At 44.9% G+C, this 22,113-nt stretch overlaps 1 protein-coding gene across 2 annotated transcripts in view; it reads right to left on the bottom strand.

Moving 5' to 3' along the window:
- HDAC1 (histone deacetylase 1) overlaps positions 1–21,139 on the bottom strand; it is a 28,032-nt gene extending 6,893 nt beyond the window's left edge. Inside the window, exons 1-13 of one of the 2 annotated variants that reach the window (XM_015408060.1) lie at positions 21,094–21,139; positions 13,421–13,533; positions 12,233–12,350; positions 11,156–11,230; positions 9,977–10,115; positions 8,349–8,490; positions 7,027–7,119; positions 6,771–6,879; positions 6,313–6,453; positions 5,452–5,560; positions 5,206–5,336; positions 3,551–3,697; positions 721–769 (exon numbers count right to left, since the gene is read on the bottom strand). In XM_015408060.1, coding sequence (XP_015263546.1) covers positions 721–769; positions 3,551–3,697; positions 5,206–5,336; positions 5,452–5,560; positions 6,313–6,453; positions 6,771–6,879; positions 7,027–7,119; positions 8,349–8,490; positions 9,977–10,115; positions 11,156–11,230; positions 12,233–12,350; positions 13,421–13,495 — 1,328 coding nt within the window. In that variant the 5' untranslated portion in view covers positions 13,496–13,533; positions 21,094–21,139. Of the gene's footprint in view, positions 1–720; positions 770–3,550; positions 3,698–5,205; positions 5,337–5,451; positions 5,561–6,312; positions 6,454–6,770; positions 6,880–7,026; positions 7,120–8,348; positions 8,491–9,976; positions 10,116–11,155; positions 11,231–12,232; positions 12,351–13,420; positions 13,534–20,895; positions 21,047–21,093 lie in introns of those variants that run through there. The other variant, XM_015408059.1, reaches the window with a different exon arrangement.
- Between the last annotated feature and the right edge of the window lie 974 nt (positions 21,140–22,113).

Raw genomic sequence — 22,113 nt, 5'->3', positions numbered from 1 at the left:
CACGACGCTGAGCATAATCTCTGAAGTCCCTATTGAATTTTTTGATCTTGATATCTTTATGACTATTCTCTTTTACATTCATATCAGTTTCCTTCAGTTTCTTATCATACACTCCCGGGATACAAGCATTTTTAAGAGATTGTTCCAATGTTTCCACCTCAGTCTTCATCTTATTAAGCTCTTGTTTAAAGGAACAAATGTTTCAAGTCGATTGTTTGCTGCCTGGATCTTTTGTAAACAGAAGTGCTGTGCACCTGTTGCTAAGTGTACATACATGGTGGATTCCCTCTAGACTGCTAACTGGAACACAGAAGTGGATCACTACATATACATACTGGAAAACTGGTGAAGTCCTGGAAGTCTCCCCAGTGGAACAACAGACAGCTACAATTTACAGTTGTGAGATTTCTTTTGAGGATTCTTTCCAGGATTTATGGGGTGTCCCTACCTTGGAGTATCATTTGAAGGACTGGTTTGATGTTCATATTTGAAAATTTGTATGTGATTATTTGTATATGATTATATTTATATGATTATGACTGTATTAAACATGATTAAATTAATCAAGGAAGACTGATATGGTATTTGAAAGTATATTAGTAAATTGATCATGGTAACTTTTGTTTTATTTATGACCTCAACAGCTGGCTACTCAAAAATACCAACATCCCATGTGTATAAAAAACAGCAGCCCCTGCCAGTGAGGCAAGGAGGTCTCACCCCTTGGGCTCTGCCATCTCTTCTTTGGCCTTCTCCTCCTCTTTGACTTCTGGAAGAGAAACATAACACATATTTTTACCCACATAAAGATTTAAGTACAGAAAATGCATTTATATACAAAGCACGCATAGTACATCATTCCTTCTCTCATTCACATTCTTTTTCTTGCTCCCATTGTTTTACTCCCTGCCCCAAAGACAGAATGCCACAGAAACACAGAAAGAATGCAGAATTGGGTTTCCTGAGAGTGAAAGAGAGAGCTGAAGAGTTGAGAGAGAGAGAGAGAGAGAGAGAGAGAGAGAGAACACGAACAGTTTCTAGTTCTTATGGTTATGGAAATAATAAATGCGTGCTCAAATCTCAGAAGCCAGAGAGAAGGACTAAAGACAATGTCCAGGGGCTAAAGGACATTTATCTTATGAAAATGTCATGGGCTCCCAAGGCAGGGCTTCAGCACAATGCCCAAATGCTGATGTTAGCCTTTAAAGCCCCAAGTGCTTGGGAGCAGGGCATGTAAGGGAAGGATCATCCACTGAGCCCAAAGACTGAGAAAGTGGAAGCAGGACTTTTCCTGTGGGTGTCCCACTCTTTGGCAGCTTCCTGCCCAACAAAGTCCACCACATCAACTCTCCATTGGCTTTTAGGAAGCCTTGAGAGGCAAAGGGGCAAGCAGAGTTGGCCACCTAAGCCAGCAGAAAAAGATCCCAGAAATAAGCTGGTTGGAATCAACTGATGGCTTTAAATGCAGGTTTTAAAGTGGATGTTTTTAATAGTTGAAAACAGATTCTATGTTTCTAGACTTGTTTTCCACTCTTCTTCCAAGGAGCTCTAGAAAGTATTCATGGTTCTTCCCCCCACCCCCTTCTTCACAACAACTCTATGTGTTAGGCTAGACAGAGTGCATGATGGGCCCAAGGTCACTTCCACTGTACAGTGGGGATTGAAACCTAGGTCTCCCAGATCCTAGCTTGATACTTGATGACCACTGTGCAACACCAACTCTGTTTTTATCATTTAATGCAAACTGCTTCAGGATCTATTACAGATCAAAAGGAAGGATTGGAATTAAGCATATCAATAAAACCCTGTGGGTCACACACAGATTCTCAGATTTGAAAGGATGCCGGTTGTTAGAACTAGAAAAACTTGTTTTGCTGTTTTGGGGGTAATGTTACCAAACACAAAATGGGCCCTATCATGCCTCACTGGGTGCTGTTTGGGGAATAAGCAGCAGGCATATATGCTCCTGCACAGGGAAGCTGTCCTTACGAAATCTACAGCCAACTACAAGATCCAGTCTCTCTATTGCAACTATCCAAGAAAAGAAAAACGTCACAGAACAGGAAGCCCCCAGCCCGCAAAGGCTAGGATTTGTAAGAGCAGGGGACTGTTCAGCGTGGGGAGGGGCACAGCATTACTTGCCTTCTCTTTGCTCTTTCCTGAAGAATTCTGACCCAACTACATTTCTGCATGTTCTGGCTTTCAGACTGGGCTGCTATGAAGTGCTCTTGGAAAAGTCTCAGTAGCTTCCACAGGACTTCCCATCCATGGAGAGGAGTTAACGGCATAATGACCTCTCAGCAACTGAATTTTACTGGCTTCCAATTAATTTTGGTGCCCAGTTCAAAGCTTTTGCTTTTGACCCTTTATCAACCTAAATGGTTTGGGTTGCTCAGGGACTGTGTTCCCCAATACAAACACTGCAGAGGCCACACTTTGTGTCCCCACCAGATGTAGGAGGCAGCTACTTGAGACAGGGTCTTTTCAGTGATAGTGCCGAGGTTTTGGAACACCCCCCTTCCCAAACCAGGATGCCTGCTTGCCTCGCTCTCCCTTCTAAAGTTAGGATTTCAGCATCTTTTTCCAGTAGATTGAGGATACCAATTAATCCTGTGCCGTTCTTGGCTCCTATCTGGACTTCTAAATGGGTGCGTTGTGCACACTTTCAGGGAAGGTAGCTTCACAGGATAGCCATGCACTGGTGTACACTGGAAAAGCCAGATTCGCATCCAGTAGCTCTCTCCCATTACATTTTTGATTGCCCATTGTATTCCCAGCCTAGGTCAAAACTTTTATCTGGTATTTTACCAGTTTTAAGCCTTTACTCAGTCCCAGAGAAGATTATATTTTTGTTAGCCGATGCCAATGCCCTCTATTCGCCTTGGCTGCAAGGAAAATACGAGCCAACGCTGTTCCTTGCTAATACTGATTTTAGTGGGTATGTTGTGAAATAATTAACTGTTTATAACTTCAGTTTTATGAATTTATAATGTTTTAGACTGTATCTTATTTTATACAATTTTCTATGTTTAATTGCATTCTTCTCTGTTCATGGTTTGTAATGGCCTATGGCTAAATACAATAAAAACCTTCTTCTTCATCCAGTAGCTCCTCAGAGACAACCAGGTTTGAGCTTTCAAGAGGCAAAGCTCCCTTTGCCAGACAGATGAGGGGAACTTTGACTCCTGAAACCTTGCACCCTGAAAATTTTGTTGGTCTCTAAGGTGCTACAGAACTCAAATCTAGCACTTTCAGGGAACTTTCTCTTCCCAATGCATCTCTCTTTCTAAGAGAGGTGCCCCCTGCCCTCAAGGCACACACAGAGCCCAGAGGACCATCGCAGGGGGCAAGGCAGCTGAAGTTAAGCAGGGGTAGCCCACAACAGGAAATTGGGGTAGCCATCAGGAAATTCGTGTGAAAAGGAAACAGGAAATCTTTTTTTTCACTTTAAAAACATACTGAGCAGAACTTACTAAAGGTCTGCACGCCCCTCCACACACCCCAAGTGCCAAATATATAAAGTTATGTCTAGCTTCAGAGTCACGTTCACCTTTTTTCTCTTCCTCCTTCTCCTCCTCTTCAGTTTTCACACGTTTGGCCTTCTTGAAGTTCACCACATTTTTGCGTCCACCTTCCCCTTCGTCTTCAGAGTCGGAGAATTCTTCATCGCAAGCTATTCTCTTATCTGAGGAGCGAACTGTGGGACAGCAGAAAGATCAGCAGCGATGCAAGACTTTTCACTCAGGGGGAAAAGAGTTTCAAATGTTATGGTAAACTATATGCAGGCACACACACAAAGCACTGTACAATCTCAAGTTAATGACCCTGTGCTACACCTTATCCCAACTAAAGAATATACACGGCTGTGTATGTTATGTGCCATCAAGTTACTTCTGACTTATGGCAACACTATATATATTTTTTGCCATCAAATCACAGCCAACTTACAGCAACCTCCTAAGGTTTTCAAGGCAAGAGACTAACAGAGGTGGTTTCCTATTGCCTTCTTCTGCATAGCAACCATGGAATTTCTTGGTGGTCTCTCATCCAAGTACCCGCCAAGGCTGACCCTCCTAAGTGTGTGGCCACAAGAGTGGCAGAAGAGCACCAGATGGCTGGATCTTCCCCATTTTACTAAACCTCTACAGAAACCCAGAGGTGGCAATTTCTTCTACCCTGAGGTAGAGGGTTGAGTAGGGGGTGGAACCTCACCAGCTAGAAAGGAACCAACATCTTCATGTATCTCTCAGGTATCAGGTACCACCCAGGAGGTAGCAGTCAATACACAGACTCATAACAACAATAATTAAGTACTGTCAAGTTGCAACTGACTTATGATGACCAATCCCGCATGGGGTTTTCAAAGCAAGAGATGAGCAGAAGTGATTTGTAATCACCTTCCTCTGAACAGCCACCCTTGTCTTACATAATCCAAGTATTAACCACAGCAGACCCTGCTTAGCTTTTGAACCGTAAGAACCTGGGTTATTCAGGCTGCTCTATGCAGACTTGCATCAGTTAAAGAGCCTGGTGTTTCACCATCTACAGTCACTTAAGCTTTCCTTTAAAGAAAGTGAGTATTTTGTGTTTGTGTGTGGAAGTCATGGTTGACTTCTGGCAACCCCTAGTGATGCTTGTCATTTCAGAGAAGTGGCTTACTATTGCCTTTGCCTGCCTCTGCATCCCGGCTCTGGTATTCCTTGGATGTCTCCCATCCAAGTACTTGCCAGGGCCAGCCCTGCTTAGCTTCTGAGATCTGACGAGATTGGGCTTGCTTGGGCTATCCAGATCAGGGCACCCAAGCTTTACTTTTGTTACAAGATTTGAGCTCTCTGTCTCCTGCATTTGAGGCAGCTGACTAGCAACAAAACAGCCTGCACAATGGCACAATAAAACCTCAACGGACCATGATGAAAACTACTGATACGCACCATATCCCGAGAAACACCAACTCTATCATAAGAGCGCCATGAGCTTTTCTAAACGGCTGTTTTTCTAATGACAGCAGTGGGCTTTTTGGACCTCCTCAGTCAGGCCATTTCAGAGTCCTGGGGCTACAGCCAAGAAGATTTTGGGTCTTGCCAAGGAGGTTCAACTGTCTAGCCAACCAGAGCTGCCAAATGGACCCAAATGAGCAAGTGGCTCTACACATCTGCTCACACAACTCCAACAAGGCACCACAATCTACTTAAGCAATGCGCTCACTGGAAATCCGTTTGTCAGAATCTTCCTCATCTTCATCTCCACTGTCCTCCAGCACAGCGTCCTCTGGAATCGGCTGCATCTGGACCCCAGGAGCGTGGGGAAGCATTCGCAGGTTCTCAAAGAGGCGCTGCCTATGGCCAAACAAAGACACCCCCACACACAAGCTGATCAGAAAAAAGGCAGCAGACAACCAGCAAAAGGACAGAGAGCTGTAGCAAAACTTCACCAGCGCTGAGCAAGACTTACTTAATCTTCTCCAGATATTCATTGGTGTTTTGGTTGGTCATGTTGGAGGGACTGATATGGAGCTTGAAGTCAGGGCCAAAGTATTCAAAATAATCATTGTATGGAAGCTCTGCAGGAGAGAGAAGCACACAATGCTAAAACCTGACTGAGTCTGTACCGAAGCAATTCGAGGTGTGCACAAAGAAAAGCAACAAAGGCTACTTTTACACAGATTTGATAATGCACTTTCAATGCACTTTAGCAATCGTCTGCAACTGGATTTTCACACCAATTGCACTAAAGTGCATTGAAAGTGCATTATCAAATGTGTGAAAACAGACATCGTGGGGGGGGGGAACTGGTTCAGATAAGAGAGGTTCTGCACAGGCAAATGCACATAGATTTATTGAATCTACAGACTATATTCTAGTAGGCTTGTTCGTGCTGCAATATGCATGTGTTGGAGGGATCATAAAATCTCTAGTGAAAATTTCTCATATCAATACAATGTCATTTTCCTCTCAAACTGGGAGCAGCTTTTTTCAAGAAGCTCCTGGACAGTCTCCAAGCACAGGCATCTAACAGGGACAGATAACCTTTGCATTAGCAATGATTACTTCAGACCACCACCTAGAATGAATTTGAGTTTCCTCTTGTAGGGGAAGAACACTGGATGAGCATGGAAGCAGCTCCATGCATATGTATCCTTCTAAACCTTCAATGGACCAAGGAAACAGGCAGGCAAGCCAGCTGTCATGTCTCAATACATCTACTGTACAGAGAACCAGCAGTAGTCCCCAAGCCTCATTTTTAAAGATGCTGTAAAGGCTCCAGGGGAGGGAAAAACCTCTACATAGTACATATACATATATACTACTTTACCATTTGGGATCTCTGTGTTCAATGCCACAGCAGTCTCATATGTCCAGCACCTGGCCACATTGCGAATAGTATAGCCTCCTCCTCCAAGCATCAGCATGGGCAAGTTAAAGCTTTTGATAAACTCCACACATTTGGCATGACCTACAAAAAGGAGAAAGTGGGTCAGATCCCTGGGCAGACATGCAGAACACTTCAGGATTGGAGAGGGGGTGAGGAGCCACAACCAACTGCACAAGAATTTCATTAATTTGGAGGCACCATAAATTCCAGATCTGCGCCTCCCCAGACACTCAAGTACACTGCAAGTAATTGTGCACGCTCCAAAACTTGCACCCTGACACGTTCTACAACACATCAATGATCCTGAGATTCAACTTGTAAAGTGGAAATATTTCTTGAGAAGGTCCTGAATAAACCCCAATGCCACCCCAACTGCAGGAAACAAAGTCCCCTTTTACCTTTAATGGTCAGATTAAAACAACCCAGTCTGTCCCCCGATAAAGAATCCGACCCACATTGCAATGCAACGGCACTAGGCTGGAATGTCTCCATCACTTTAGACATGACCTGATTAAAAAAAGGGATAGATTGGTCAGATGCCCATGTGGGATGGTATTGCAGCAATACAATGAAGTTGCGACAATGACAGAAGAGCTGCAGCATGCAAATGGGGGGGGGGACCCCCAGTGAGATGCACTAGGGAGAGAAGCTTACTGGCTTGAAGATGGCTTCATAGGACTCATCATCTATTCCGTCCCGGAGAGGGTAGTTGACAGCATAATACTTTCCTTTCCCTGCACCAATGTCCTAATGGGGTAAAGGAGATATCACAGAACAATCATAATTGCACCTAGACTTTCTCTTCTCCCAACCCCAGAATAGCAAAACACATAACTTTAGACACTGTAGTTTTTTAAAAAACTAACCCATCTTCCACCTTCTTGGGAGCCAAGGCAATTGTATATACTTTTTGAGCAAGGCAGTATATATTTTATACAAGAATGCAGACTTAGACAAAACAGCACTGGAGGTGGGGGGAACCAAGCCAACCCAAACCCATTTTCAAAATCTTCAGGCTAGCTTATTATCTAATTGTTGGAATTGTTTTTATTTAAATGGATCAATTATTGAATTGCTTTTATTTTGATGTGATTTATGACTGTTATACATCGCTCAGAGCCTTGAATGCTCAGGGATGGAGCGATCCACAAAGCAAAATTATAAATATAAATAAATTAAAAAGGGCTGGAAGTATGGCTCAAATAAATAAAGTTAAGAGATCCTCAGGGTGCCGAAAGCTACTGCCAGTCTCTCTTCCTATGTTTCCTTACCACAATTACAAGAGCATGGACGATACCATTCTCTGCTCACAGATGCTGTAAAGCCAGATTGAGGGTTTCCAACACAGAGTCAGGCTGCTGCTCTGATTACAGCATCTAGAGGGCTCTATGTTTTTAATGGGCCCTAAGCCAGGGGTGTCAAACATGAGGCCCAGGGGGCGGATCAGGTCCTCAGAGGGCTGCAATCTGGCCCACGAGGCCCTGGCTGTTTCCTGCTTCCTTTTCCAGTTCTGCTGCTGCTGCTACATCACAGCTTACTTTACCAGACTCTCTCAGTTGCACAGGAGAGATAAGATAGGCAAGCCTCTCCTGTGCAATTGAGAGAGTCTGGTAAAGTAAGCTGTGATGTAAAGTAAAGCACTGGCTAAGGCTCCTCCCCTTCCTGCTCCCAGGGGGAGGGAGAGAACCAGCTAGAGTTCAATTCCTGGCCAGGCTGCCTCAATACTATACAGGAAACAAAGTGAAGCCTTTCTTTCCTTCCACTGGCTGAGGTCCCTCCCTGAAGGGAGGGAACAAGGCAGAGCTTGCTTTATTGGGCTGCCTCAATCGCACCTTTAAGACCAACAAAAAGAGGGTCCATCCGGGGGGGGGGGAGAGGGAAAAGATTGTTCAGGAACAGCAAGTGTGAGATTTTAAGGGAAACAGAAATTAATTGGGGTTTTCCAGGGCAGCTTCTGCTCCAGCCTCCATTCTCACCCGCAGGTCCCCCGTTCCCGGGAAGTATTCTCCGTACTTATGAAAGGATGCTGTCATGACGCGGTCTGTGGTGTAGAAGGCCTCTTCCACGCCATCGCCATGATGGATGTCAATGTCGACATACAGCACCCGCTGGTGGTACCTGGAATGGCAAACAGTTGCCCAGCTGGTCGCCTGATGCCCAAATGATGCCAGCTTATCAGCCCCTCTTCTGCAATATTTTGGGTAGGTAGAACTGTCAGGATCCCACTATTTCTACCTTTGGGGAGCACTTCCCACATCTACTAGTCTGCCAACGAATCCCTGAACATTGCAGAGGGTTCTGGGGGGCACTGCCTGTACCCTAGAGTTGGCAATCCATTTCCCACGGTGGACTGGCCAGGCCTGTGGGGTCTCACCATGATCCCATATGAACAGACAGCACACCCCAGAATACTGCCACCAAACCCCCTTCCCCACTTTAACTGCCCATTCCAGGGGAAGATCAGTCACACTACGCAATGTTGCCTGTCTGAGAAGTCCTGTCTACCATTATTTACTGCTCCTTTCCACTGAGAAGTCCTTGATGAACTTCCAAAGAGACTGGGGCATCGCCTGGAACATGGGCTGACAATGACTGTGCTACCCTGACACACCTAGCCTAAGTAAATATACCAACCAACTGGATATGTAGCATGAGGGTCAAAGTTCAGGAAAGCAGGACACTCACATCCCCCCCCCCCCGAAAAAAAGCCGCACATGGGCAAGTTTTTGCAGACGGGACTTCAAATGCAAGTCTGGATCTCAGCAATTGCCTTTCTTGCAAAAACCTAGAGTGGGAAAAAGCTGGCCAGGTGGGCAAGAGCAACTGAAATCACAAGCAAGGAAACAAAAATGAAGCTAGAAGAGAAACCAAGAAGGGTCCCAAGTCTCCTGCTCTTCTGGCTCCACACAGAAACACACTATTAAAAACAATCACAACAGACATGGGTTTAAAGCCATCTGGGGAGTCAAGCTACCCCCCCCCCAAAAAAAGTGGGGCACATAAACATAAGGGGAGAAGCACCATTTTTCATAGTGACCTTGTTTCGGGAAAATTGTTAACTGGTATAGCACTCTATGCCTGGAACAGTCATAAACACTTATAACAGAACCATCTATGCATACCAGCTTTTGCTCCACCCCCAAGGAATATCTCATGGTAAGAGAACCTCCCTTGCAAACCAGCCCAAATAACATTGCCTTGAGCCTGGTTCACACAAACAGCAGCAAGCTGGTTAGCCATTTCAGAATTCCTGGAGAACTGGGAGGGGAAAAGGGAGTGGACTGACTGAATGCTTCCCACTAGAAATTATAAAAACCCAGAATATCAGAAAGGAGGCTATGCTAAAGCAATTATCCCTGACACCTCATTTGCTACACTGCAGGGAGCTTTCTGTAGGCAGAAACATTCAATTGTGTGAACCTCCACCAACAGGCTGAAATAGCGGAGTCCAAGAACAGTTTTACTGCTTCATCTGCTGCTGTTTACACCATGTAGGCCTATAAGAATAATAAAACCCAGTACTGATGGACATTCTATTGACACAGGGCAAGACATATCACTTTCTCTACCAGAACATCCTTTCTTTACAAGCTCTGGAACATACTTGAGCAGTTCCAAAATAGCCAGGACGATGTCATTGACGTAACAAAAGCCAGAGGCCTCAGACTTCTTGGCATGATGCAAGCCACCTGCCCAGTTCACAGCGATGTCCGTCTGCTGCTTGTTCAGCTTCACTGCACTGGCTGTGGAGAGATTTGTGAGCCATTGACACAAGACAGGTTTGTAAAGAGACCTCAGAGAACGTCCGCCTTACAGAGTCAGGGGAATCGAGAATTCTGCGCTAAGGCAATCTACAGCTTGTGCTGCTGAACTCAGGATTCTTATAACCCAGCTGAATGCAAAAATCTACGAAGCCAGCACTCAGGCAGCATAGCAGGGTGGTGATGGCTACCAGCTGCTCCACCTGACTCGCAAAAAACTGACTATTGGATCATACTTACACAAATGAGAATTATGTATTCTTGCAATCTAACCTTTCGGCATCTCGCCATTTCATGAACCCCTTAACACAAGCAGTCAAGGTTTTCAACTAATAAGAATAATTGCATAACATCAAGTTGCAACCAATATTCCCTCTAAGCTGTGGAGTCTTGTGAGCAAAGATTCTACTTTCTGAGCTACTGCCATTAAAGTTGTGAGCGAGCAACTTGGCTGCTGCATAAATTAGTTTGCCCTGGCGCCATCCTTCCTGAGCTAAGACAGAAATGTGTGAGCCGGAGGCTAAAAAACTGTGAGCTGGCTCACTCTAACTCAGCTTAGAGGGAACACTGGACTTGCAACCAACTCACAGAGACCCCAGGACCGTGGGTTTTTCTGGGCAAGAGACAAGCAAAGGTGATTGGCCATTGCCACTGCAAAGCAGCTCCAGTCTTCCTTGGTTGTCTCCCATCTAAGAGCTAACTGTGGCCAATCCTGCTTTAGCTCCCAAAGCTCTGATAAGATCTAGTTAGTCAGGGCTATTCAGGTTGCTATGGTTGTTAAATGCATAGCCCTTAATGCTGTGTATCTGTGAGGAATATACACATGCACCTATAGCTAATGACACTAATTGTGTTACTGATCGCTATTCACCACTTTGTAATTTGCAAGCTCCCTTCTGAGGCAAGAGGTGAAGTCAGAACACCTTTGAAACAGAAATCCAATTCAAAGAGGACCCCCCCCACCCGACAATGCATGTTCACTCATCCTTCGGGTTCGTTTTTTTAAAATTAGAAACACTTACCAACAGAGCCTCCTGTAGAAAGCTGACAGAATTCAAACAAGCCATCAAATACAGGGCAGTCCTCCCCAACATTGACTGGGGGTAAAAAAAAAAAAAAAGATATTGGCAAGATGAGCAGTAAGTTAATCAAAGAATATAAGTAGACTCGGCAGAACAAGAGAGATAAGAAACACCAGCTTCTGTTTAAGACAATCATAGTTCTTTGATTGGGAAAACAATTGTTGGGGCATGGGTAGAGACAAATGGGGAAGAAGAAGATCTGGCAGTAATATAAAAACTGTAAAGCACCTGGAGAAAAGGTGAGATTTTCCCTTTAGATCCCAATCCATGTAGTCTAGAAGTGCACTGCACAAGCAGAGAGCAACTGCATGGCCTTTTCTCAGTTCAAGGCTGAGGGATGGAGGGGAAGGCTTAGCCAGCAGTCTCATATGCAGGAGTCACACGGAACTGAATGCAAGAACTCGAATGATCATAATACTGTGCATTTGTACAGAGAATTTCAAGTGCCTCACAGCGTGGCAGGTCAGTGCTATCCCTAGCTTTATAATTCCTTGATTATTTGGACTGTTGCTGGCCTTTATGTTTCCAATGGGAAGAAGCTGGTTCTTGCTCCCAAACAGCCAGGGGAGTGACTTGTGACCACCACCATTTTAAATTTGCATGCCTGCTCAGCATTTTGCAGAGGGTGCCCATCATATGAGCTCTTACGAACATGATCCAACGCATCTGGTTGCCACCCCTCCCCTTTCTGTGTTTATATATTTGTAACATCCACCCTGATTAAGAGTTCCAGTGAACTCAAAACGCTTGTACACTGGCATCATTTGGTTGGCTGTAACAAAGAGTATTACGTGGACCATGTTCATGGTTTTCAATTTTGCTTCGGACCAACACAGCTGCCTGCAATGTCTCTCTACTGATTCTGAGAGCATGTGCCTGCTTCATATTATAAACCCTGCTCAAGTCTGACTGTTCTATACAGTGCAAATAGTGAGGGGAAGGTCCCCTTTCAGACAAGAAGTGCATACCCTGCCCTTCTGCTCTGACAAATATCAGAACATCACTCCTGTAACTTACATCGCTGCATCTGCTTGCTGTATTCAGACATGTTGTCTGGGCGAATTGACCGCAGAAATTTGATGTAGTCGTCACTGTGGTATTTGGTCATTTCTTCAGCACTTGCTTTGTAAGGGCGCTGCAATGACAGACCAGTTCAAGACACCTTGGTAATGGCCATCCCATATGAACACAGCTCAAGATTATCAGGAGTGCTTTCCACACATATTTCAAGATTGAAACATTTTGGTACATGGAAATGGTAAATCCATCTTAAAGACTACCAGATTTGCTATGGCCAAAGCTTTCATGGCTACAGTGTCCTTTGCTAGATGCATAAAATGAATTCTGAAATACAGATTTATATAAACACACAAAGGGGAAACTTTGAACAAAGGTGTGAAGTGGTCATAAAAGTAGTATACCTGCTGACATTTGTGCAAAACTCACAATTCACAATAAGCGCTGTAAACATTCATAACATAAACGGCAATAACAGAGTCTACCTAGTTATATACACTTAACATCTGAAGAAGCTAAAAAAGGTACCTGTTCTATTTAACCTCCCCTGCCTCGACGGGAAGGGTGGGGTATAAACTAAATAAATAGGTTAATACAGTTAAACTTATTAATTCTAACTCAGCTATTTCCTGTCAGAATCTCCCTTTTCTCTGTTGACAAGTGGAGACTTTCAGGTCAGCCACAGCTTAAAAAACCCCATGTTCTCATTGGCTCCTAAATACCGCTACTCTTTCAATGCCAAATTGTTGATCATTTGTTTTTTTGTGCAGAGACTGAAGTATGACATTGTTGACAGAGGCTGACATATATTAAATTCTAGGATGAGTGAGAAATGAGCCCCTGATGGGAGGGCCAAAGTAGTAACCGATTTAAACTAGGGAGCTATTCATAAGCAAGGAAAACCTACAGCTCAAAACTTCTAAAACACAAGTATTAGTATCTAGCATGGGCTGTACTGTAGATCACTGACAATGTGACACAGTGATTTGAGCCAGGAACTCTAGGTGACACCAGGGATGTGCTATCTATTTCTTGACATCCCAATTACAGATTTCTTTTTTTTAAAAAAATTATTATTATTTTGATGTAACTGAGAACGTTTGTTTCTTCAACACGGCTTCTTGACTGATGTGTCTTGCCCCTGGCTTAAGTGTGGAATTTAAAAACAGATCTGTTTATTATACTCACATAGATTTCCATTTTTCTGTAAAGGCCATAGTTGAGGAGGAGGTTGTGGGTCATCCTGATCCTGTGGGGTTTCATAGGGTGGCCTTGACCATAATAATAGTTCCCAATATCCCCTGAGAGGTGAGATGAAAACAAAATAGTTACATCTTGGGTACTGGGGCTGAAAGATCTGACTAGGCACAACTTCCCACAGCACTCCAGGCACAGAAAGGGTTTAAGTAGCACTAGATGATATGGAACAGTGGCATAAGTCAGGGAAAAGCTGATTTATTAACAGTTATACGAAGGCTTAAAGCAAAGGTGTCGAACTCATTTGTTACAAGGGCCGAATCTGACATAAATGTCATTGCCAGGCTGGACCACGTGTACTATAAAATGTAACATGAGCTACTGCAGATATAAACTTTATAAGGATGATTTCAGATGCCAAATGGCAATGGGCTTGATTGGATTAGGTGTGATATGCAGAGGGGTAGTAGGCGTGGAGATATCAGCAATGGTAATGTGACAGGAAACCTAGGTCTCAGTTTAGTCCAGGATGCAAAGAATAAATGGACCTAAGTCTGAAGAAGTGAACAATGATTCACAAAAGCTCATACCTTGCCACAAATTCTGTTAGTCTTCAAGGTGCTTCTGGACTTTTACTCTTTCTACAGCTATAAGAAGCCACAGCATTCAAAAACCAGTGGGGAGACATTTTAACCTTCCAGGACATTCAGTTGCTGACCTAAGAGTAGCAGTTCTCTTACAAACGAATTTCAAAGGGAGATTAGAGAGAGAGACTGATGAATTGCAAACCGATAATGAAGCTCAATGCATCCTCCTGGGCTGAACTGAAACCTACGTTTCTTCTCTCGTTACCAATGGCCGCTATTATTTTTTGGCGTCTGAAATCACTTCACTCTTCAAGATACAAGGACAGATGGACTCACATTCTAGCTGTATCTGAAGAAGTGAGCAGTGACTCATAAAAGCTCATGCCCTGCCACAAATTTTGTTAGTCATTAAGGTGCTACTGGACTCTTGCTCCCTTCCACTAATAAAGATTGCAATCTGTGCTGTTAGGTTTCTTTTATTATTATTTTTTCATCTGTTAGAACTGGAAAGGGGATCTCTCCAAGTAAAATAATGTGTTGCTTTCAGACTGGACAAAATCCACTCATTGCTAATGATGATAATAAAGACGTCGATACCAGGTAAATTGGTGGAAACTATTATTAAGGAAAGAATTAGTAGGCACACAGATGAACAAAACCTATTGAAGCAGAGCATGAGTTCTGTAAGGGAAGATCTTGTCTCACTAACCTCTTAGTGTTCTTTGAGGGGGTGAACAAATATGTGGACAAGGAGGATCCAATAGATATTGTTTACCTTGACTTCCAGGAAACTTTTGATAAAGTTCCTCATCAAAGGCTCCTAAGTAAGCTCAAAAATCATGGGATAAAAGGACAAGTCCTTTTATGGATCAAAAACTGGCTAATTAAAACAGAGAGTGAGTATAAATGGGCAATTTTCTCAGTGGAGGGTGGTAAGCAGTGGGGTACCGCAGGGATCAGTACTTGGTACACTGCTTTTTAACTTGTTCATTAATGATTTGGAGTTGGGAGTAAGCAGTGAAGTGGCTAAATTTGCGGATGATACAAAGTTGTTCAGGGTGGTGAAAACCAGTGAGGATTGTGAGGCACTCCAAAGGGATCCGTCAAGGATGGGCAAGTGGGTCTTAAACCCACTTGTAAGAGCAACCTCCTACAAAGAAAACATAATAAAGATGATAAATAGGTGGCACTGGACGCCAGATAGGTTGCAAAAATGGTATACAAATGTCTCAGGCTCCTGTTGGAGATGCAAACATAATATCGGCACGTATTTCCACATTTGGTGGAAATGCGAAAAAATACAAAAATTTTGGAAAAGTGTTAAACAGATGTTAAAAGAAATAACAGGGAAAGACTTAGCACTGATACCAGAGATCTTTTTGCTGAATGTAACACCTGATGGGCTAAAGTTTAACGAGAAATGTAGTATCTTATATGTTATTACAATGTCTAGGATTTCTATTGCTAAAAACTGGAAGTCTGATAAGTTACCGAGAAGGGATGACTTGACCAATATCTTGTATGAAGTAATTGAGATGGATAAGCTCAATATGTGTTTGGCGGGTAGAACAGAAGAACAATTTAATTCGAAATGGCAAAAGGCCATAAAATGGTATGAAGACAAAAGTTGATTTAACCCCCAAATGTATGTAACTGTAACAAGACTATATGTAAAGTTGGAAAACTCAAAATAAATTAAAAAAAAAAAAGGATGGGCAAGTGGGCATCGACATAGCAAATGGGGTTCAATGTGGCCAAGTGCAAGGTGATGCACAGTGGAGCCAAAAATCCTAAATATAAATACACATCGATGGGGTCTGAACTGGCAGAGACTGATCAAGAGAGAGATCTTGGAGTTGTAGTAGATAACTCACTGAAAATGTCGAGACAGTGTGTGACTGCAATAAAGAAGGCCAATGCTATCCTGGGGATTATTAGGAAGGGTATTGAAAACAGATCAGCCAATATCATAATGCCCCTATATAAATCAATGGTGAGACCTCATTTGGAATACTGTGTGCAGTTCTGGTCACCACACCTTAAAAAGGATATTATAGCTTTGGGAAAAGTGCAGAAAAGGGCAACTCGAATGATAAAAGGGTTGGAACACTTTGCCTATGAGGAAAGGTAAAAGCGCTTAGGGCTCTTTAGCTTGGGGAAAAGATGACTGAGGGGTGACATGATTGAGGTTTATAAGATTATGCATGGGAAAGAACAGGTAGAGAAAGAGGTACTTTTCTCCGTTTCTCACAATACAAGAACTCGTGGGCACTCCATGAAATTGCTGAGCGGTCGGGTTAGAACGGATAAAAGGAAGTACTTCTTCACCCAAAGAGTGATTAACACATGGAATTCACTGCTACAGGAAGTGGTGGTGGCTACAAGCATGGACGGCTTCAAAAGAGAATTAGATAAGCATATGGAGCAAAGTTCCATCTGTGGCTATTAGCCACAAGGTATAGATAGGGACTCTGGGGCAAGTGATGCTCTGTCTTCTTGGTGCTTGGGGGGGTCAACAGTGGGAGGGCTTCTAATGTCCTGGTCCCACTGGTGGACCTCCTGATGGCACCTGGTATTTCTGGCCACTGTGTGACACAGTGTGTTGGACTGAATGGGCCTTTGGCCTGATCCAACATTGGCATCTCTTATGTTCTTATGTTCTTAAAGTTTAAAAAGAAAGGGGAGAGTTAATGTGAAGAAAGGCAGCCAGTGAGGTGGGAGGGGAGAGAGGGAGACCACGTGTTGAACTGGAAAATATGGAACTATTAATTTATTTTTAAATACTTAGCCATCTACTTCCAGTCATTAAACAATGGAATCCAATTCAGGTGCTGTAATTCCTAATCAGGGTCTGTCACGGCTCAGGTGGGTTGTCACCTGACGCTGCCACCACTCTGGTTCCAGGCTCTCTTGAAAAGGCCCAGAGCACCCTCCCAAGACCTTAAGACCTCTCTTTTGGCCAAATAATAGGCGTGAGGACCAGGCAGAGTGAACAATGAAAATACTTTATTTTATAGGAGGTCAAACAAACAAGGTGCAGAATAATAACAGTAAGTGGGTGGGGGAAAAAATCAAATGCCTTAACGCGTCTAAATATATACTGTCCCTAGCTAGTAGGCCTCTGGTGGCACTGCCCAGATCATGACAGGGTCTTTTTGAAAGAAAATCCCAGATAGGCAAAGAGAAATCTAATCTCAAAAAAAAAACCCCACCACTTTTCTGAATAAGCCAAAATAATTCCCCTTTAATTCCCCTTATCCCAGATGCATCTCTTTCCTGACCCCCTTCCTTTTTTAACATGAGTGTGTGTGAGTGATCAGGTCCCAAAGTAAACAGCAGAGCATGGCTTGTCAGAAGAATCTCCCTCCCTTTCAAAGAACTGTGCATGCACAGGAAGGCTTTTACCTGGAATAAAACTTTGTTGGTCCTGAAAGTGCCATGGGACTCCCTCTCCAAATGTGGGAAGAGTGGCTTGGGAATGCAGCAGCAGCCCCAGAGGAGGAAGCAGGAGGAAGTGGAGGGAGGTTTTCACTAGTGTGCGTGTGTGCACTCTCTTTTTCCTTCCCCCTCCCTTCCTCCCTAAAGGAGGCTTGGCAACACAGCCGCAGCCACAGAGGAAGAAGCAGGAGAGAGCAGAGGGAACTTTTATCTGGTGCGCACATGTGCACTCTTTTTCCTTCCCCCTTTACAGCAGCAGTAGTGGCCATACAAAGGAAGCAGCTGTTTGTAGGCTGGATATCAGCCCTGCGGAGGCTAGATCCAGCCCGCAGGCCGCATGTTTGACACCCCTGGCCTAGAGTTTGCCGCAGCTGCAGATAGGGTGTACACTGAGACCAAAATGTCCAGACAGGGAATTTATGCAGAGCAAAGGAGCTCCAATAGCTAACAACACACTCCTAAAGACACACACAGGTCTTGGGGAAGCTTCACATATTAAAAGGCAATCATGCTGGCTGCAAGTGTAACTGTTTCCTGCTCCAGAAACAAGACCTGAACAGTGGAATACAGTCACTCAACCTCAAACACGACGCATCAAAAAGAGTTACAGAAAAAAACCACAAACACAGTCAAAGGAGGAGACACCCCTTCCTTAGGAGGAAAGGCTAAGGTGAGCCTGCACCCTTTAACAAGAACAGTATGTTGGAGTCTGGATGGAGCATGAGAACATAAGAGAAGCCAATGTTAGATCAGGCCAATGGCCCATCTAGTCCAACACTCTGTGTCACACAGTGGCCAAAAATACCAGGTGCCATCAGGAGGTCCAGCAGTGGGGCCAGGACACTAGAAGGACACTGTTTGCCCCCCCCCAGCACAGAGTGCATCACCTGCCCCAGCCTGTGAGTTCCTATCTATATCTCGTGGCTAATAGCCTCTGATGGACCTCTCTTCCATACTTCAAAATTATGGCTACCAGCAGATGAGACCTTTAAAAATGCAGCAAACCAAGGAATTTGGACCTTTCAGAACTTGCAAAATCATGTGACTGTAGCCAGCATCAGTCCTTCTTCGAAAACATGGCTCTTGGTGGTCTGGAAAAGGGAGGAAAGGCTGCCTAGAGTAGGAAAGTGGCCTACCTTTCTTCTATCAACACTATGTTAAAGAGAAGAGCCAGGAGGCAGAAGAGAAACAGCCTAAGTTGGAGCGCAGCTGTGGGAGAGAGCTAATACCTCAGCACTTGGGAAAGCACCCAGATTGAAACATTTCCTGGCACCCCACTGTATAAAGCTCTCTGCCTCCCCACAGATATAAGAAGCTACCCTGGGAAGTGTGGGAAGGAAATCAGAGGCAGGCATGTGGGGGGGGGGATTGTTCCTGTGGTTGAGCAGTAGATTTTTAAGGCACCACAATCTTCACAACTGAGTTGGCAACACTGAAGAACATGCCCCATTCTTACTGCCTCTCCCAACTGAGTTTTCCTTCCCAGCACCACTACTTCACTCATTTCTCTTCTAAGACCTTCCGATAGCACCCCCTAGTTACAGTTCCTATCCACAGCAGACCAAGGGCTCATCTCTTGTAGCACTCATTTCTTTGCAAGACTTTCTTCCTGCACATGGCACTCAACTCCTAGGGCCCCCACACTGACCTTCCAGCCCCCTTGCTTCCAGCCTCAAAGATGTGCCAAGGAGAAATTGTCTCATGAAAGTTGGGCTTTGGTCAACTGGAAGACAGTTGTGGCCTTTTACCACTTTTAGGGGGAAATAAAGGATTACTAATGTTCTTATTTGTGGGAACACATACTAATGAAAGCTTCTGCAGGTCAAAAGCGTATCTGAAGAAGTGAGCAGTGACTCCTGAAAACTCATAAAGGTAAAGTTTTCCCTTGATCGAAAGCTAGTCAATTCCGACTCCAATCCAAATAACCAGCGCTGTTTGAAGACTTCTCCGTGGGCATGTGGCCAGAATAACTAAACCCTGAGGTGCACAGAACACTGTTACCTTCCTACCAAAGCGGTACCTATTTATCTACTTGCAATTTCTTGCTTTCAAAAACTGCTAGGTTGGCAGGAGCTGGCCCAGAGACGGGAGCTCACTCTATTAGGTGGCACTAGGGTCTTGAACTGCCAAGCTACCAATCTTCCCTGAGCCACCGTGGCCCCGCAAAAGCTCATACCTTGCCACAAATTTTGTTAGTCTTTAAGGTGCTACTGGACTCTTGCTCTTTTCTACTGCTACAGACAGACTAACAAGACTACCCATCTTGAAATAACTTTTCTGAGATTCTTTGCCAGGTTTTGAACCCTGGCCCAAGTTTTTGCTGCTCATCTCCCAGTTTCTCCCCGCAGCATCTTCACAGTGCCATCCTGCTCCTTCCAACTAGCTCTAGTATTTGCTTCTCACTTCCAGACCCTGCACACCTTCACTTTCACTCTAGTCCAGCCACTAACCACCACACCCTGCCACCTTGATTCCTCCCTTCTTATCCAAGCCCCAAACTGCCTTGTCCTCCAAATACTTCTCTAGCAAGCACAGCAGCCAACAGTGCAATCCAAGAAATGGCCACAAGGAAACCCCCACTGTATTTCAGTATTTCCTTTTCTATATACTTCCCTTCCCTCCCACCGGTAGTATAGAGGTACGTTCATCTGCCAAGGTTGTTGTATGGATTACTGAGGATACATCAAACACACCAAATAAGGGCAACATAAGCACTTTGGTATGATTACAACCAGCTAATTTCTCCCCTTGTGATTATCCCTTTTCCTTCTCCAGGCTTTAATCACGGTGGGGTGGTCATCACTTGCCTCTCCTGAGAACTTCCCCTCCTCCTGCACTTTTCCTCCTCTTTCCCACCCTGCATTCTTTATTGCCCCACCCAGCAACCCTCCTCCACCTTTCCATTCCCACCCTCCTCCCCACCCAGCTTGGTGTAGTGATAAGCAAGCACATCAAATCCCCACCTGGGTGACCTGCAGCCACCCAGTCACTCTCAGCCTAGCCTACCTCACAGGGCTGATGCTACGAGATTAAAAGAGAGGGAAAAAGAGACGTAAGCCGTTTTAGATTCCTCACTGGGGGGAAAAGCAGAGTATAAATAGCTTAATAAATAAAACTGCCACAGCTAGAGTCCTCCCTTGCTCTCCCACTGCTTTCCCCCACTCTTCCCTCCCCGAGTTTCCCCACTGTCCCCTTAGATCCCCAGGTCCTCTTGCATCCCTCACCCCCTCCCAGCCTTCCTCTCTACCTCTGTCCTCCTCCTCCACCCGTCATAGGACGCTCCCCCAGCTCCAACTCTCTCTACCTTTCCCCAAAACCTTCATCTTCAGCGCCCCCCAAGCCCTCATCACCCCTCCTCCTCGGTTCCCTTTCCCCAGCCCCCTCCTCCTTTGGCCCTCCCCTTCCTCGCCAGGCCCCTCCCCCAAAGCCCCCCTTACCCACCGTCGTAGTAGTAGCAGACTTTCCGCTTGGTCCCCTGAGTGAGCGCCATTTTCCACCCCCTCCTCCTCCTCCTCCTCCCGCCGCCTCCCGACAGCTCCTCCGTCCGACCCCAAGTTCTACCACACAACAGAGCGCGCCCGATGGAGAAAGGAAAGGCTTCTCCGATGCTTGCCCCGCACCCTTTCTAAGCTTACCGACCTATCGCAGCGTCGACGGCTGTCGTGTTACCCAATTAGAAGTCGAGGGAGGCGGAGCGATTCCCGCCAACAAGTTAGATAGAGCAGGCGAGCAGTTGCTCGGACTGTACCATTTCATCGCAGGAGGGTGATAGGCAGGGAAAGATAGGATCGTACCATTTCCATGGAAGAGGGAGGCGGTGGCTGGGCGGGGTTGCGACCCCCGATGAGTAGGCGGGATTCACCCCTGGCTAAGGGGAGAAGGGAAAGTGGATGCGCGAGCGTGCCGTTACCGTGGCGGGGAAGGCTGAGCGAGCACGTCCCGTCTCCCGGACATCAAAACTTTCTCCTCGAATCGTTTTCCCCCAAGTTTCTTAAGAAACCTGAGTTGTCACTGTCAGGCAAATAATGTATGTGGTCAATGGCCTTGGATTTTGCGGAGAGATCTTTGCGTTGCCCCTTGGCCTGCCAGTTGCGATCTCTTTGGATCCCTGGGGGGGGGGTTCTTCACATTTTATTCCGATGCTTTTGATCTCTCTGATAGTTTTTACCGTTTTCATTGCTTTGGGGCTGTTTTTCGACTGTTCATTGCCACTTTTTAAAAGAAAAGTAGTTTGATACTTTGCATTTTGTTGTTTTCGTTGTGAGAATGACAGGGTAGAAATCTTTAGAATAAAAAATACTCAAATATATTTTCGAGCTTTAGCAGAGATTTGGCCTAAACACACACGGGAAAAGCAGGTGGAGTCAGTCTACCTGTGACATGGCCTCCTTTTTTCCTCCATGCAGAGAAAATTTACACGGCAAAGAATCAAAATGTAAGTGATTCCCTGCCTTCCTCCCCACCTACATGTAATAAGGGTTCTCAGTTTGATTTCCACACATACCCAAAAAAGTGAGCTGTGGCTCAGGAAAGCTTCCCCACTTCTCATAACTCCCCTACTCTTTCCTCCCAGCCTTGATCTACAGCCAGCCTGTTTCCCCTTCCTTGTGTCACCTGCCTTGGACCAGAGTTAGGGGGATTTCTGAGACTTTCTTCTTG

The sequence above is a fragment of the Gekko japonicus genome, unplaced genomic scaffold (genome assembly GCF_001447785.1).
Source record: "Gekko japonicus isolate JY-2015 unplaced genomic scaffold, Gekko_japonicus_V1.1 scaffold36, whole genome shotgun sequence".
Taxonomy (NCBI): Eukaryota; Metazoa; Chordata; class Lepidosauria; order Squamata; family Gekkonidae; genus Gekko; species Gekko japonicus.
The sequence above is the reverse complement of the archived record's forward strand: the minus strand, read 5'-3'. Positions and strand labels throughout refer to the sequence as shown.